Genomic DNA, 14,809 nt, shown 5'->3' on the forward strand with positions numbered 1-14,809 from the left:
TGGAGAGGGGACCTGCAGGCAGCCTGCCTGTGTATCTCAGGCAAAGGAGCTTGGATTTTTTTTTTTTTTTTTCTGGAACTATTAAGCTTGAAGATGGTGTGGCCATAATCATTAATAAATTCACAAAAACCAAGGCAGCAACTGGAGCGTGTTTCCTTACATATCTAAACCTGTTAGGGGCAAGTGTGGCAATTCAGGCACAAATTGAATTGCAGAGAATGGTGTCATGGGGAATGGACCAAATCGAAACACAAAGAGCAGGCCAATGCCTCCGTGACAAGGGGGCCTGATGAGGTGCAAAGGCCTTAGGGAGAAAAACTACTTTTTCCCTGAGCAGCACAACACAGAATAGGGTCCCTAGACTTGGGTTTTTGAAAACGGGTCCGCATCTGGATATGCTTTTTCATGAAAACTAACACGTATAGGTTTCAGAAGCCATGTTTAGGTCAGAGATGGTGGTTTCAAGATCCTGGAAGAGTGGGTTAGAAAAATGGACATTGATCAGAAAGAAGTTTCACTAAAGGAAAAGGGAGAAGGGGGCAGGCAAGGATGAGAATGGACCAGAAAGACTCCCAACTTGGAGAATACAGAATCTCAGGTTTGGAAGGACCTCCAGAGCTCTCCTATCCATCTTCCTATGCAATGTGTGAATCGCCCTGGTAATCTTTCGGACAAGGGGTCTGCAAGGCTTGCTTGCATAGCTCCGGGAATGGTGAGCTCACTCTCTGAGGTGCCAGCTGGTCTGCACCTGAGCAGCTTTGACTATGGGAGGGTCAGCCTCACTTTGAGCTGGAATTGACTTTCTTATAGTGCCACTCACTAGTCTCAGTTCCAGGATTTGGCTGACACAGAACAAGGTAATCCCTTTTCCGTACAGTGGCCTTTGGAGTCCCATTTCGTATCTATGGATTCTTTTATCCAGGCCAAACATTTCTGTGTCCTTCAGCTGCTCCTCATGGAATGCAGTTTCACATCCCCTTGTTAATCGTATTGTTAAACATGCAGGTGTGTCTTTATCTCTCTCTTACTGTGGGGTCCAGAACAGACAACAGTGTCTGTTCTTCCAGGTAGAACTATTTTAGCCTCACAACAGTTCTGTCAGGGATAGAACTGACATTGTTGAGGATCTACTTGACTTTAAAACACCTTCTCTGTCCACTCATTGTTGAGATGAATGAGGTCAACAGTGACTGAACACGCTAGTTCCTTGGCCGTGGCAAAGTCATATGTGCCCCCTCCTCAAGAGCCTTCACTGGCTCCCCAGAGCTGCCTGAATTATGTATAGAAGTTGCCTTCTGCCTGCCAGTTGGAGGTCCTAAATATGAGTTCTGGGCACTTCAGTGGTTTGGAGCAGTACCACAGAGCTGGGAATTTACGGTTCTGTCCCAGATCCCAGGAGTGCCCCCAACACATGGGGTCCAGATCCACTGGACCTTGTTGTCCTTAATGTGGTATGCGTCTTGGGTTCTCCACAAACCCACTGCACATGACCTTTTCCAAAATTTTCACCCACTGGCTGGACTTTTGTATACCCCAAAGGCCCTGGCCAGCCCTTCTCCTACTGTCCCTTTGAAACTTCTCAATCACTTTCAAATTAGATGGGCAGCTCTCTTTCAACAACAAAAACACTATCCTCCACTTGAGCAGGTCACTGAGCTCCTCTGAGCTTCACTACTATCAACTCTGCCTCTTAGGTTATTCTGAGAATTGAACGAGAAAATGGATATTGGATACACAACACTATTAGATACCATAATACTGTAATATGTTAGAAGAATTATTTCTTCTAAACCATGGCTGGAGACTTTTGCCCTAGAATACCTAGGACCTTGAGGTCCTTAAACAGAGCAGTTTGCATGATTCAACTCACGCCCACTCGTGGGACCAGACCTTCATTTAGATTGGCACCCTTTCCTCAGCGCTACCATTTCTGCCTCACGTCTCCTTCCTCCGGCCCACTGAAGATTCCCCAGCATGCAGTCCCCAGCAGAAACATGGGGGGCCATGACACTCATTCCAGGAGAAGGGTCTCCTTCCACAGGCTGTAGACATAGCCTCAGTGTGAATCCAGGTCGCGGAAACCTGGCAGTAGAGAGGAGATGTACTTACACTTACAGGTTGACTTTTTGGCACATCATAAACACCTTCCTTCTTTTGGCTGGTGGGAACCTATGGAAGAATTAAATTCAGCACAGTCAAAACACTCTGGTACTCCAATTTTAAAGAACAAAGCAACCAGACTTCAACTGCAAGCTGGTTAAAGGTATCTGAGAATGGCCCCCAGGACAAGCCCACGGGAACCTGTTCTAACTGGGAAAGTATCAGGCCAGTCTCCCTCCCTTAAGAGCATCAGATGGGGAGAGGGAGTGGGCATCATTTAACAAAGGTTTATAGGTCGTCTCTGCTATCGGACTCCTCGCAGAATCAAAGACTAGAAACCTGCATAGACTTCAGAAGTCACGCGGTGAAAAAAAATCCTCATTTCCTTAGACAAAAATGAGGCCCAGGGAGGTGCTATACTGCTCCCGAAGTGATTAGAAACAGTTTGTAGCTGAGCTTAAACTGCTCAATGCTGAGTATGAGATCCAGGCTATTTAAAATATAGCAAATATGAAGATCCTAGCACAAAGCACATCTTCTATTGGGATCATACACAAGCCATCTGATAATTATGGAAGGTTTTCATGGAAGAAAAAGGCCCACAAGTGGTATGGAAAGTGTGGGCCTAGTATGCAGAAGATCTTGAGGGCTTTTAACATTAATCTGCATCTTCCTCCCTTCTCTTACTCATCCATCTGGTCTCACTGTGTTATGAGCTAACTGTGACAGCCTGAGCAGGTCACTGAGCTCCTCCAAGCTTCACTACTACCAGCTCTGCCTCTTACTCAGGTTATTCTGAGGACTGAGTGAGAAAATGGATATTAGATACACAACACTATTACATACCATAATACTGTAAATGTGTTAGAAGAATTACTTTAGTTACTGACACATCATATAAATATATATGAACACATCTTATGATACTAACAATAGTGGATATGTTGACTACTTTTCAAATGAGTCAACCAAGGGTTTTTCACTGAAAGATTCCAGATTGGAAGCACTCATCAGTTGTTCCTTTCCCAGCAACTGTCACAGCTTAGCTCACACTCCCATAGCAGGACCCAGCCAGCAGTGGTTTTATAATGGTCTGACAACATGCCTTTCTTTCCATCATATTGGGAGCTCCTTAAGAGCAGGCATAGTGCCTAACACCCAGTAGGCTCTCAGTAAATGTCTGCTGAGACATATGGTAAATGTATGATAGAGGAATGTGGGGAATAGTGAAGGAAAAGTATCTTTTAAGCTTAAGCTAGCTACCTACACCATTGTTCTATAAGAAGTAAGAATTTGAGTTTATTCTGTGGGTCCCTTTGATACTTTTCATCTCATTTTAACTTAAAATGCTTGCAACAACTCTAAGAAATTGGTATTACTATCTCTACTTTAAATAGGAGAAAGTGAGACTCAGAGATGTTAGGGACTTTGCCCAAATCTTGAAAGCTGGTAAGTGGCCAGGTCCAAATCCAGCTCTTTCTGGTGGCCAAACAAGACATCTATTATTAATAACGTGAGCTAACATGGACTGGGTGCTTCCTATGTGCCAGGCGCTGTTCTAAACATTTGTGTCTTATATGTATTCTCATGCAATCCTCAAGACAGGTCTGTCAGGTAAGAACTCAGTGGGTCCCATGTTGCAGAGGAGAAAAATATCTCTGGCAGTAGAGATATTTGCCCTAGCACACCTGTGACCCTGAGGCCCTTGAACAGAGTAGTTTGTGTGATTCAACTCACTCTGTGAGTGCAATCCGTGAATGGGGAAGCCAAAAGCTTGAGCCCAGGGAGTTTGCCATTTGACTGCTACATTATTCAGACAGCTGTTTCAAGTGGGCCTTTTCTTTGACATCACATCCTATGTTCCCAGAAGCTCATGTACACTCTTGCGGAAAACAGAACTGAGTGAGCATGGCTGTGTTGGTGGTACACTTCCAGAGCTGCTCTTGCAAGCTTCACTGTGCAAGTAGCCAGCGAAGAATGTCATTTCTTTGCTCCTGATAACTGAGCGCCATCTAAAAGAAATCCACTAAGAATGCCTACAGAGTCCTGGTTAACGAGGGCCAATAAATTACCAGCCCTCACTTTTGTTTTTACTAGCTCACCCTTTACTGAGCAAAATGAAGAACATTCTGTTGCCCGTAATTCACTGCTCACTACGGGCACTTAGCACAGTTGAACCGCAGCTGCCTCTCAATTATCCCTGCAAACGGAGAAGAAGCGGTGGAATGGATAAACCCAAACTGTGCATAATTGAAAACGTTTCTCTACTTGGCTCTCCCATGGGTGAGATATCAATCTGCCTGTTTGTCCTTTAAGATTTATCTCAGCTGGGATATCTTCTTGGCAGCCTTGCCTGATTCTCTAGGCCTTGTTTGGAGCCTTCCCCTGTACTCTTGTAACCTCTGATGCACTCTTTCATTAAAAAATAAAAGTTGCTAAGTATGTATTATGTGTCATGCATCATGCATTCCCTGGGACAATGATGGTGAACATGATGGATACGGCCCCTGATTTAACAAAGCTCCTTGTCTTATTGCGGGAGATGGAAAAGTAATCAGACTACTGAAATAGAGTGTAAAGCGTGCTTTATCTCATCATGAGGGTTACTGCACCACATTGTAACTGTTCCAGGGTCTATAAGCTTGCGGAGGGCAGGTTGGGATATTTTATTATCCTTGTAACCACAGCTGTAAATATTGGTGAACAAAGAAATGCCTAATCGCCAAGGATTCAGTCCATGAGGGCTAAGATGCATGGTCCTCGCTGTCATCTGTGCTTAGTTGTTCCATTCTGTTTACACAAAAGGCTTCAGTAACACAATATTTTAGAGACATAAAAGTTTCAGACCAAAAGGAACCAGAAGACTGGTGGTTCCAAATCCTGGGTCTGCCACAGGCTGCGACTCAGAGAGTCGCTTTGCTCTCTGAACTTCAGTTGCCCCATCTGCCCATTGTGAGCATCTAAGGGGGCTGTCTATAAACTTCTGAGGGTGGGGGCCATGCCATGGTCACCATCCCATCCCTGTGCCGGATGCATGTGATTTTCCTTGTGTCCAGTCATTTATTTGTTCTATAAATAATCGTTTGTTTTTATGAACAAGCGAATAGATGTTAAATTACTCTAAAAACAGCACGTTACGTACTATACATACAGAAGACACTTTTACTTTTATTTTGGCAGCATGTTAATTAATAGTATGGAGAGGCAGTTCCAGGCTTTGTTGGGTAACATTTCCTGGTGACTCATCATCATTTAAAAATAATGATACTTGACACGGATTGGATGGTTAACAGAGGTTTTTGAATGAATGAACTTGGAAAATGGCCATGTGGAAAGCTGATATCTTGCTTATATAGGAAGCCCGTTCAGGTATTGAAGAACACTAGATTTAGAATCGTAGGTTCTGACCTTGTATTCAGCACCTAAATTGAAGGAACTTGATTTTCTTTTCTTTTTTTTTTTTTTTTTTTTTGAGACGGAGTCTCGCTCTGTTGCCCAGGCTGGAGTACAGTGGCGTGATCTGGGCTCACTGCAAGCTCCGCCTCTCGGGTTCACGCCATTCTCCTGCCTCAGCTTCCCCAGTAGCTGGGACTACAGGCACCCGCCACCTCACCCGGCTAGTTTTTTGTATTTTTTTTAAGTAGAGACGGGGTTTCACCGTGTTAGCCAGGATGGTCTCGATCTCCTGACCTCGTGATCCGCCCGTCTTGATTTTCTTATGTTCAAAATGATAGTCATTGTAGCTGTTTTTCCTATGTCACCATTATTGGAAGGATTAAAATTAAGTGATGTGTAAAAATGTTTTGTATTGGGAGGCTGATAACTTTAATATAGCCGATAACTTTTTCTGAGGCATGCAAAGCAAAAGACAGTTATTATTATTAATATAATTGGGAAAACAAGACTACTCAAAAAATCTCCAAAAAAGAGGTTATATTTACTCAAAAGCCTCTATGTCCCTTTTGTTGGAGTTACAAATAGGAAAGTGAAGCAAGCTTGAGGATTTCTGCTAGGCTCTCCGACAACATGTGGTGAGCAAGTTATATTCTGTTTCACTTAAAACATGATCATAAGACATCTTCAACAGCATCTGAAAACACGCAAAGAAGGAGGAGAAACTCACGTTTACACAGAACCTACTATGAACCAACTGCTCTCCTCCTCGTTTTATGTTTTCACATCACTGCTAGGAGCAGAGAATATATTATCCCCATTTCATAGCCCAGAAAATTGAGATACAAAAATTATGTTCTCCACTCAAGTTCACAAAAGAGTTAAAGATCTCCAGGACTGTCTGCCTCACTCCAGAAAACAAGGAGGTGAATAAAAGCTGAGACCACTGGCTGGACCAAGCTGAAGTATTAACAAACACTGCAATTCAGGAGAAATAGCTATGGAACACTCACAAGCCCTTGAAAAAAGAAAAAAGAAAAAAGAATGAGGCTCCTAATAGCAGCCCCTTAAAAGCCCAGCCTTATCTTCAGGTCCAAGAGCTTATCTCTTATTAAGTAAATTGAGCCCCAGCAGACTGGCAAAGGAGGAGAAGAGAATGACCAGAGGTTTTTCCAATAGAAGGAGATAAAATATTCATTCCCTTAAATGGTAGCTTCCTGTTAATGATGGACAGATGGGAAGATCTGGAGGTCAGAGCTGTTAAAACAAGTGTGATTTTTAGATAGTGACTTGAAAGGGACTTAGAATCTAATTGTGAAACTCAGAATTAGGGGATTCTGAGCTGAGAGCAGCCTCAGGATTTATTTCTTTATTTACAGAGGTCAGAGGGACCTGCAATGGGGGCTCTACCTCTTGCTAGCTCTGGGACCCTGGGCAAGATACCTTATCTCTGTGAGCCTCACTTTCCTTATCTGTAAGGTGGGAATAATGATTCAAGCCACATGGGGTTGTTGTGAGAAATAAGATATCGCACTTAAACCCCATTCACAGAGCTGGCCCACCATCACGCATGTGCACATGCAAATTTTCCCACCTCCACCATTTCTGAGCCTTATTATCCTGTAAAACAAGCCAACACGCTTCTCTTAAAAAAAAAAAAATCAAAATCCTAAGGTAAAGCAATAATTGCAAAAACTGAAAAGGGTCTTGCCTGAGACAGCCCTGTATTTTACTTGCTCATTTTACAGATGAGTAAACTGAAGCCCAGAGAAAAAAAAAAAATACTTGACAATTAAATTAATGGCTGAGTTGGTACTTGTACTAAAATACTGAACCCACACAGCCAGACTCCACTTTCTGTGACCCATGATGACACCTCTTCTTTCCATTCTACACATGAGCTTGTGAGTTAGGGAAAAACTGTTCGTCTGTTTTATAAAGGGTGAAACTAACTCTGAGAAGTGCCCACTACTACTCAGCCAAAGGTAGCTGGCAAGAGAGCCTGGACTACAACCCAGCTCTCCACCAGCTAAAGCCAGTCTTTCCAATACACTAGGATGTCTCCCTCCCCACTGGGCCCTGACTGCAGTCCCACAGGGCTCAACGGGAGCCCTGCCAACTATAGTTAAGTCTGGATTCAGAAACCTCTAATACTGCAAAGCTTCCTTTTATTTAAAAGGGGCCCTCTCTTCCCAGGATGATTGGTTAAAGGATTTTTCCTCCTCATAGTCAGATACTGTAAGGTTGTATATACTTTAAAATCTGACACTCAGGACAAATGCAACTTTTCTTATTAAAGATACTTGGTAAGCTACGACTTTCAACAAAACCTCAAAGCACAACCTCACATTTGAATGGAATCCAGATAGATCTAGTGGAGAGAAATATTCAGATTATTACTCAACAAGGCTGACGACTTTAAACCAAGTTTTTGGTAGAACTAACATTATATTTTAGTCATTTAGAATTCTATGCATTTGATAGAATTGAAAATGTTTTACTTTTGTTATATAAGTAATACAAACCCAAGGCAGAATAGAGCACACAACTAACAAAATTAAAATCACTTATTAAATACATTAAAATTTTTTCTTCTTCTATAATGTTTCTATTTCAAATTGGGACTACAATACTAATGAGTGAAAAGTGGCAGGTCATCATATCTATTTGATGTGCTGCTACGCTGCAATTACACAGACACTTTGGTGGAAGACCATGGCAGAAGGAGCCAGAGCTTCGCCTTCACACCCATGCCTGGGTTTGAATCTTGGCTCTAAATAGTTGTGCAACCCCGAGAAAGCTACTCGGCTTCTCTGAGTCTCACCCTATAAAAACAGAACTAAAATATCTAGTTTATAATATCTTCGTGAGAACTAAATGAGTTTAAAAAGTTTAGTTTTCTTTGCACAATTAAAAACAAGGGTAAAGCCTTTAGCTGTACTTTCATTCAGTTAATATTCTCAATGTTGTTTTCACATAGCATTTGAAATTAAATTTGTGCTTTATTTTCAGCAGCGGAGTTGGCTTCTTAAGAAATTTGTTGAGCAAAATTTTTTGAGAAATAAAGGATCCTAACTGTATAATGGACACCAGCTCTCCAGTGTATTATCTTGGTAAAATGGAACATTTTATTTTTGCTTCTACTTAAAATAGTTAAGATATATTCAAAAGTAAAACACTGTACCTAACTGGCTATTAAACATCAACAACAAGGCATGAAAACTACTGGGAAATTATGGGGAACTAAAAGCCAATTCTCTCAAAGATATTTTAACAAGCCAGGAATGACCAACAGAACCCTTGGTTCTTTAGACTATCAGTATATTTATGCATTTACTAGTAGCGGTGCAATGGTAAGAGAGGCAAGCAATTTTATACCTGATAAATGTTTTCTTCCGTTTCGGGATCACGGATTGGCTCGTGTCCAGCCTCAAACACAATATACTATTACAGGAGCAGCCAGAAAGGAAAGGTCAGAGGTGAAAAAGAAGAAAGGAAAAACAAGCATTTGGAAATTAAGATACACATCACAGTGAGCATTTAAGAAGCAGGCATAAGAGAAAACACCTTAAAGACACAACTGAATTATTGAAACAAAATGTACCTTGTACATTCCTGCCTTTCCTAAGGAAAACTGCACAGGTCTGCTGGTCAGTATTTCAGCAGTGATTGCATTGAGCCTCTGCAGATCTTTCTGGAGATATAACCTCTTCATTCAATGGCAATTTGTCTCAGTAATATCTGAATACGTTGGTAGTGATGAGTATGAATGCTATCTCATTGGAATGCCTGGGATCCCACACTTTGTAAAGTGTGGGTTACAGTTGAGGGGCGTCCCTTTTCCCATAAGGCTCAAAATCCTAAACAAACTCTGAAGAGCTCGGAAGTCCCAAACTCCTTTATCATAAATATCACCTTATTTTACATTCTCACTTTAAAATACGTTAAATCGATGTTTCCACGTGCATGTTTTAGACTCTACAGGACTGAGACATTTCAAAAAGGCTATTATTCTTCATTCTGTGCAAGCCAGTGAGCCAGAGGGTGAAGTTCATATTATATACAAATCCTTGGCCCTCAGTATTCTCAAGCAAGAGCATGTCACTACGTGCATCTGTGGCTTTTGTTTGCCATATACACTAGATACTTTTTCCACTTCAAGTTATCTATATTATGTTACTTTCATTGTAGCAGTACCAGCTTTTTGTGTGAAAATAAGCATTTATATAAAATACGTATGTGACACACACACACACACACACAAAGAACACCTATGCATCCCAGTTAGAACTGTAAGTTCAATATTTTCCTTTGTGTTCAAAAAGTCATTTTTTTTTTTTTTTGGCTTCTCTTTCTCCTTGAGAATAAGCACAGGGGAGGGAGAGGCTGTCTTTTCCCTTTTTTTCTGCATCTCTGTTTGAACAGACCATATACTTGACCCCAAGAGAGATCACTTCTCTACCCACCACTGAGCTGCAGATCTTGAAGAGAGTCCAGAGAAAGCTAGGGGCAGAAGTGTCTTTAAGGTCACTCTTTCCTTCTTCCCAACAGCTCCTATGGCATGAGCCAGGTAATCGGAGGGTCAGCTTGCCCCATCGAGGGTCAGAGAGCCCTCCTCATAGCCTTTCTAAAGCTTAGAAACCATCCTTTGGGTCTGCGCTGAAATGTTACCAAAATGTCAGCCCCCACCTCTGGTTCTTAACTCAGAGAAGCCACCTCATTATTCATATTCTCTCTAATGAACTCAGAATATTCAAGAGACTCTTGAAAACATTCAGCTCTGGGATCAAACTTTTACAGATTGTGAAGGGGGCCGAGGCAGAGGCAAGAAGGGAGAAGCGGATCTCCAAATCCCAAGATACCGATGCCGGCCAAACTTCTGTTAGTTTTTATGGAAATTTGCTCCTGGAGGGGCTGGCAGCCCTCACCCTCAGAAATAATCTTGGTCTCTCTCCAGGTTTTGCAGTCAGTGGATTCTTCAGGTTTCTGACAAAATGGCTCTGGCACAGGTCTAGTCACTCTTGAATCTAAAACCCCAACTAGTTTCAGAAATTACCTGGTACACAGGATCTTCAACATCCTCTTCCAATATTGTCTATTGCAGAATAAGGAGAGGGAAGGTGAAAAGCAGAGGACATAAAGAAAGAGATGTGAGACTGCATTCAGAAATTACAGGAGAGTAAAGAAACCAGCTCTGGGCAGAAGAGGCTGGTGGGTCATCAAGGCAGAAAAAACAGAAAAGTCAAAACCCTTAGAGCCACCCCCACCTCCACCCCACTGTTAACGATAGCAAAAGCAATTGTGTTTCTTGGGTCCTCCACCCCTGAAATCTTTCTCTGAATTCGAGATTTCACTTCATCTAACATGTCTAGAGTTTAAGAGAATAAGGGATAATTTCTAATGGCTTGCTTTGGGTCCTGTAATTTACACAGGAATCTTTCATCTTCATTTATTTCTACTTGGCAGCAGGAAGAGAAGGCCCGATTGTCAGTTTTTACATGTGTTTATTTGAAGCCCCGATCTGTAGCGCAAGGATAAATTCACAGGTATACCTGGTACACAGCTTGTTCACACTGCTTATCCTTTTGTGCCTTTTTTTCTAATTCTTCTCTTTGCTTCAATTCATAAATGAGTTGAAAGAGATCTCTCAAGTCCAGAATAACAGGTTCAGCCTGGAGTGAAAGGTGGGGTAAGGCATATCATAAGGGAATGGTACTGAGATGCAGCAACCAATTTTTGTTTTTGCGGCGACAACCCGCAGCCCTTCCTTTTTCTATTAATCTGAAAGCATTCCATTCTTAATTAATTCTACCTTGTTTATACTGGTTTAGCAAATTGCATCTAGGCTAAAGTTCATTTCTTCAACTAATTATATTTGCAAATTCATAATAATCATAAGCATAAAAGGCATTGCTTTTATTTATTAGTGATTTAGAATACAATAAAATTAGAGTAGGCCTTATGCAAAACAGCTATTTGTTTTCTCTTATTTTCTTTTTAAATGAGGCTATGAACACAAGGCAACTTATTTGTACATGGTGCCTCCATCCAGTTTAATCAGAAAGGAAAATAATTAGTCATTAGGAAATACCCATTAGTGTAAAAAAAAAAAAAAAAAAAGAAAGGAAAAGAATAAACTGGATGGGTATGAGCATGTTTCCTTGCTTCAAGGCTGTTTATCTTTTCTAGATGGGAATGTGAGCAGCAACTTCAGTGGAAATGCATTACTTGGTCATATCTCAGAGTGCGCCCTCAAAGACCAACGGAGTCACAGGACTGTCCTCCCAGAGTTCCAAGGAAAGGCTCCCTTCTTGGATAGGGATACTCACCGCCTGGGCTGTTTTTATGGCCACAAATCTGTGATTCCCTTCCTTCCCACAAACATATCCAAAGGCCCGGTGATCTGTAATGTCCTTTGCAATGTAGGATATTTCATGAACAGCATGATGATGCTGAAGGGCCTATCAGAGAAAAAAATGAAGAACATATTTCAGGGGACTTTCCCTTCGAGCTGTTGATCAATAAGAAATGTGTTTCAGCTATGTGTGAACAGGCCCGAAGGGCTTTGGAAAAGCTGTTTAGTCCAGATGGAAAGTAAAAGAGCTACGCCTGCCCTTGAGAAATGGAGGCTTCCCTCTACGGCCTTAATGCTGTGACCAGAGAGAAACACAGGATTGTTCATATGCTGAAGAAGCATCTGCAATGGTGGCTTTATTAAGCTTGCTAGAGCCAGCCAGTTTATTTCAATGGGTAGGCTTCTATTTGATCTTTTTTTCATGACACACCCCAGTCCAACTTTTGGATTGATATTTAATTTACTTAAATTCTCAGGGACTCTGTGTGCTGTGGTGGAGGATGTACACTGTACAACTCCAGGGAGTATTGTTAACACTCAGAACTATAGATGTGCATGGTGACAACACTTTTCCAGCAGATGGTGATAGAGTGTGTTGAGGAATAAATGCCTTTCTCTGTTTTGTCCAAAGTCACCACTGGGGGTAGAGGTGGGGCTATGCATATCTCTCAGGCTTTTCATTGCTAGGTCTCTCTGTCTGCAACATCAACTCTTTTTATTCACTTGTCCAAATCCTATTTCTCTTTCAATGGCCATATGAAATAGTACCACCTGTGTGTAACTTCCTCTGAACAAGGCTTGCCTTCTCTCTCCCTGGAGAAATAATTCCACCCTCATTTGTGTTTCTGTAGAACTTTACTTTCTAATGACACTGAACTGATGAATTTCTCCAATGTTGGTCCCTGGACTTCCTTACTCTCACAGGTCTTCCTTCGCTGATATATTTGCATGAGTCCTTGTCTGTCTTTCCCACCTGGTTCTGTCTTCCTTATCCCTGTCATCCTAGCACCTTGCACTATGCCTGGATTATAGTTGTTGAACTAAAGTAAACTGAGATTGATAATTAGTCATTTGAAAATCTTTTATAGTTGACCTTTGTGCCTTCATTATCTGAGCCTCAACAAAAAATGTTCACCATCCTATAGGGTAATGGTGATCTTTATGGTTATTTTCCTATACGAAACCTACTTAAAACAATCCTCATTCAACAGTACTCTGTGAAGGCTTGTATATTCATCTGGGTGCTTATGGTATGTTTAAAGTCCTTATAAAGAGCCTTTTCATTATACTGGGTATTAGGAGGCTTGAATTCTAGCTACTGTGTAAACACAAGGTACCCAGTGTATCCCTGTGTACCTCAAGTTTAACCCTCTAGTAAATGGGAGGTATGTACCAGATCAATGGCTCATAACCCAAAGCCCTAGATCCTTAGGAGTCATTCAATGTAATAAAAAGAGGCCCCATGCAATTTTCAAAATCTCAAAAGCTAAACAGAAATCTTTAATTACTCCTAATAAGTCTATACATTTCTATGTGCATGCAAATGAAAATGCCAAGTTTATTTGGAATTTCTTTTTTTTGAGACAGGGTCTCACTCTGTCACCCAACCTGGAGTGCGATGGTGCAATCTTGGCTCACTGCAACCTTCACCTCCCGAGCTCAAGTGATCCTCTCGCCTCAGTCTCCTGGGTGGCTGGGACTACAGGTATATGCCACCACAGTCAGCTCATTTTTTTGTAGAGATGGGGTTTTGCCATGTTGCCCAGGCTGGTCTCAGACTCCTGGGCTCAAGGGATCCACCTGCCTTGGCCTCCCAAAGTGCTAAAATTACAGGTGCAAGCCACTGCACCCAGCCATTTATTTGGAATTATATCAGCTAAGTGTTGCTAATATTCCTTAGCTCATATTTGAGTATATTCTCTTACTGGCAATTAGTTATGGTTTAAATAGTCCAAATAGGAAAATGGATGATTACAAATGCAGTTTTTTTGGTAGACAGAATCTTCCCCATTACTGAGTCCATGGAGGGAGAGAGAAATGTTAACACAGGAGAAGTTAGTTACAAAAACATTGGGAACCACTGGAGTAGATACTCTCTAAGCTCTTATTCCATCTTCCCAAATCCTTTTAAGCCATTAGGACCCCCCACTACAAAACTAGCCACCTGGTACAGTGGGCCTCTGGCTTTCAGGGCGGTCATCGCCTAGATGACCACTGATCTAAACTGTCCATCTCTTGGCCGGTTGCAATCTTTCCAGGCATTTGACCTCATAAATCATTTGTTGCAGTAGAATTTTCTACCTTACCTTAAATTTCCAGGGTCTGACTATTCACTAACCTTTCTGACTACTCTTAGAACTCTCTCTTTGGCTTCATGCTTGCCCACGCTGCCCACTGCCCACTGGACATCATGCTTTAATGGTGGTATGACTGCCCAGTTACCCTAGTCCCTCCAGTGGCAATAAAATGAATGTGTGAGTCTAATGGTTTTTGACACAAATAAGTTGGCGGAGAAGGACATATTTGCTAGCAAAATAATTAGGATCCATTAATTTTTGTTTTATTAAGAGGACATATTTAGTTAGCAGAGGAAAATTGCTCAAAGAGTGGTAGCTTTTTCATGGTGTTAATGATGTAAAATTGATGAGATTTACATTCGCGCAACATGGGAGCATTGATTTACAGGCTTTTGTGCGCTAGAATGGTAGGCAGCAGGGAAAAGTGGGAGACAAAGATGTTCTTCTCTTCCTTTCCTAAAAGTATCTCTCTCTCTGCATAATGTGGAGAATGTTATCCACGTTTCCTATTAAATCAAAGTTTGACGACAGTGCCTTATTGATTGCCAAGTAGAATATTGCTCTAAAATTAAGCTGCGATTAGAAGTCTTCCTGGTGGAATTAGCTTTGGAGATGATTGTGCAATGGTAAAATATCACCTACCAGGCAAGACAGCAGATGGAGA

General features: G+C 41.6%; 1 protein-coding gene across 6 annotated transcripts in view; it reads right to left on the reverse strand.

The window, feature by feature from the left end:
* Window positions 1–14,809, reverse strand: part of DAB1 (DAB adaptor protein 1) — a 1,271,953-nt gene that overhangs the window by 66,742 nt on the left and 1,190,402 nt on the right. For 3 of the 6 annotated variants that reach the window (XM_033225043.1, XM_033225042.1, XM_033225041.1), the window contains exons 5-9: window positions 11,823–11,954; window positions 11,046–11,165; window positions 10,550–10,588; window positions 8,872–8,937; window positions 2,110–2,169 (exon numbers count right to left, since the gene is read on the reverse strand). In XM_033225043.1, coding sequence (XP_033080934.1) covers window positions 2,110–2,169; window positions 8,872–8,937; window positions 10,550–10,588; window positions 11,046–11,165; window positions 11,823–11,954 — 417 coding nt within the window. The remainder of the gene's footprint in view (window positions 1–2,109; window positions 2,170–8,871; window positions 8,938–10,549; window positions 10,589–11,045; window positions 11,166–11,822; window positions 11,955–14,809) is intronic. The other 3 variants (XM_033225046.1, XM_033225045.1, XM_033225044.1) reach the window with 1 other exon arrangement.

Source organism: Trachypithecus francoisi, unplaced genomic scaffold, assembly GCF_009764315.1.
Source record: "Trachypithecus francoisi isolate TF-2019V2 unplaced genomic scaffold, Tfra_2.0 Lachesis_group12, whole genome shotgun sequence".
In the NCBI taxonomy this organism is placed as follows: domain Eukaryota; kingdom Metazoa; phylum Chordata; class Mammalia; order Primates; family Cercopithecidae; genus Trachypithecus; species Trachypithecus francoisi.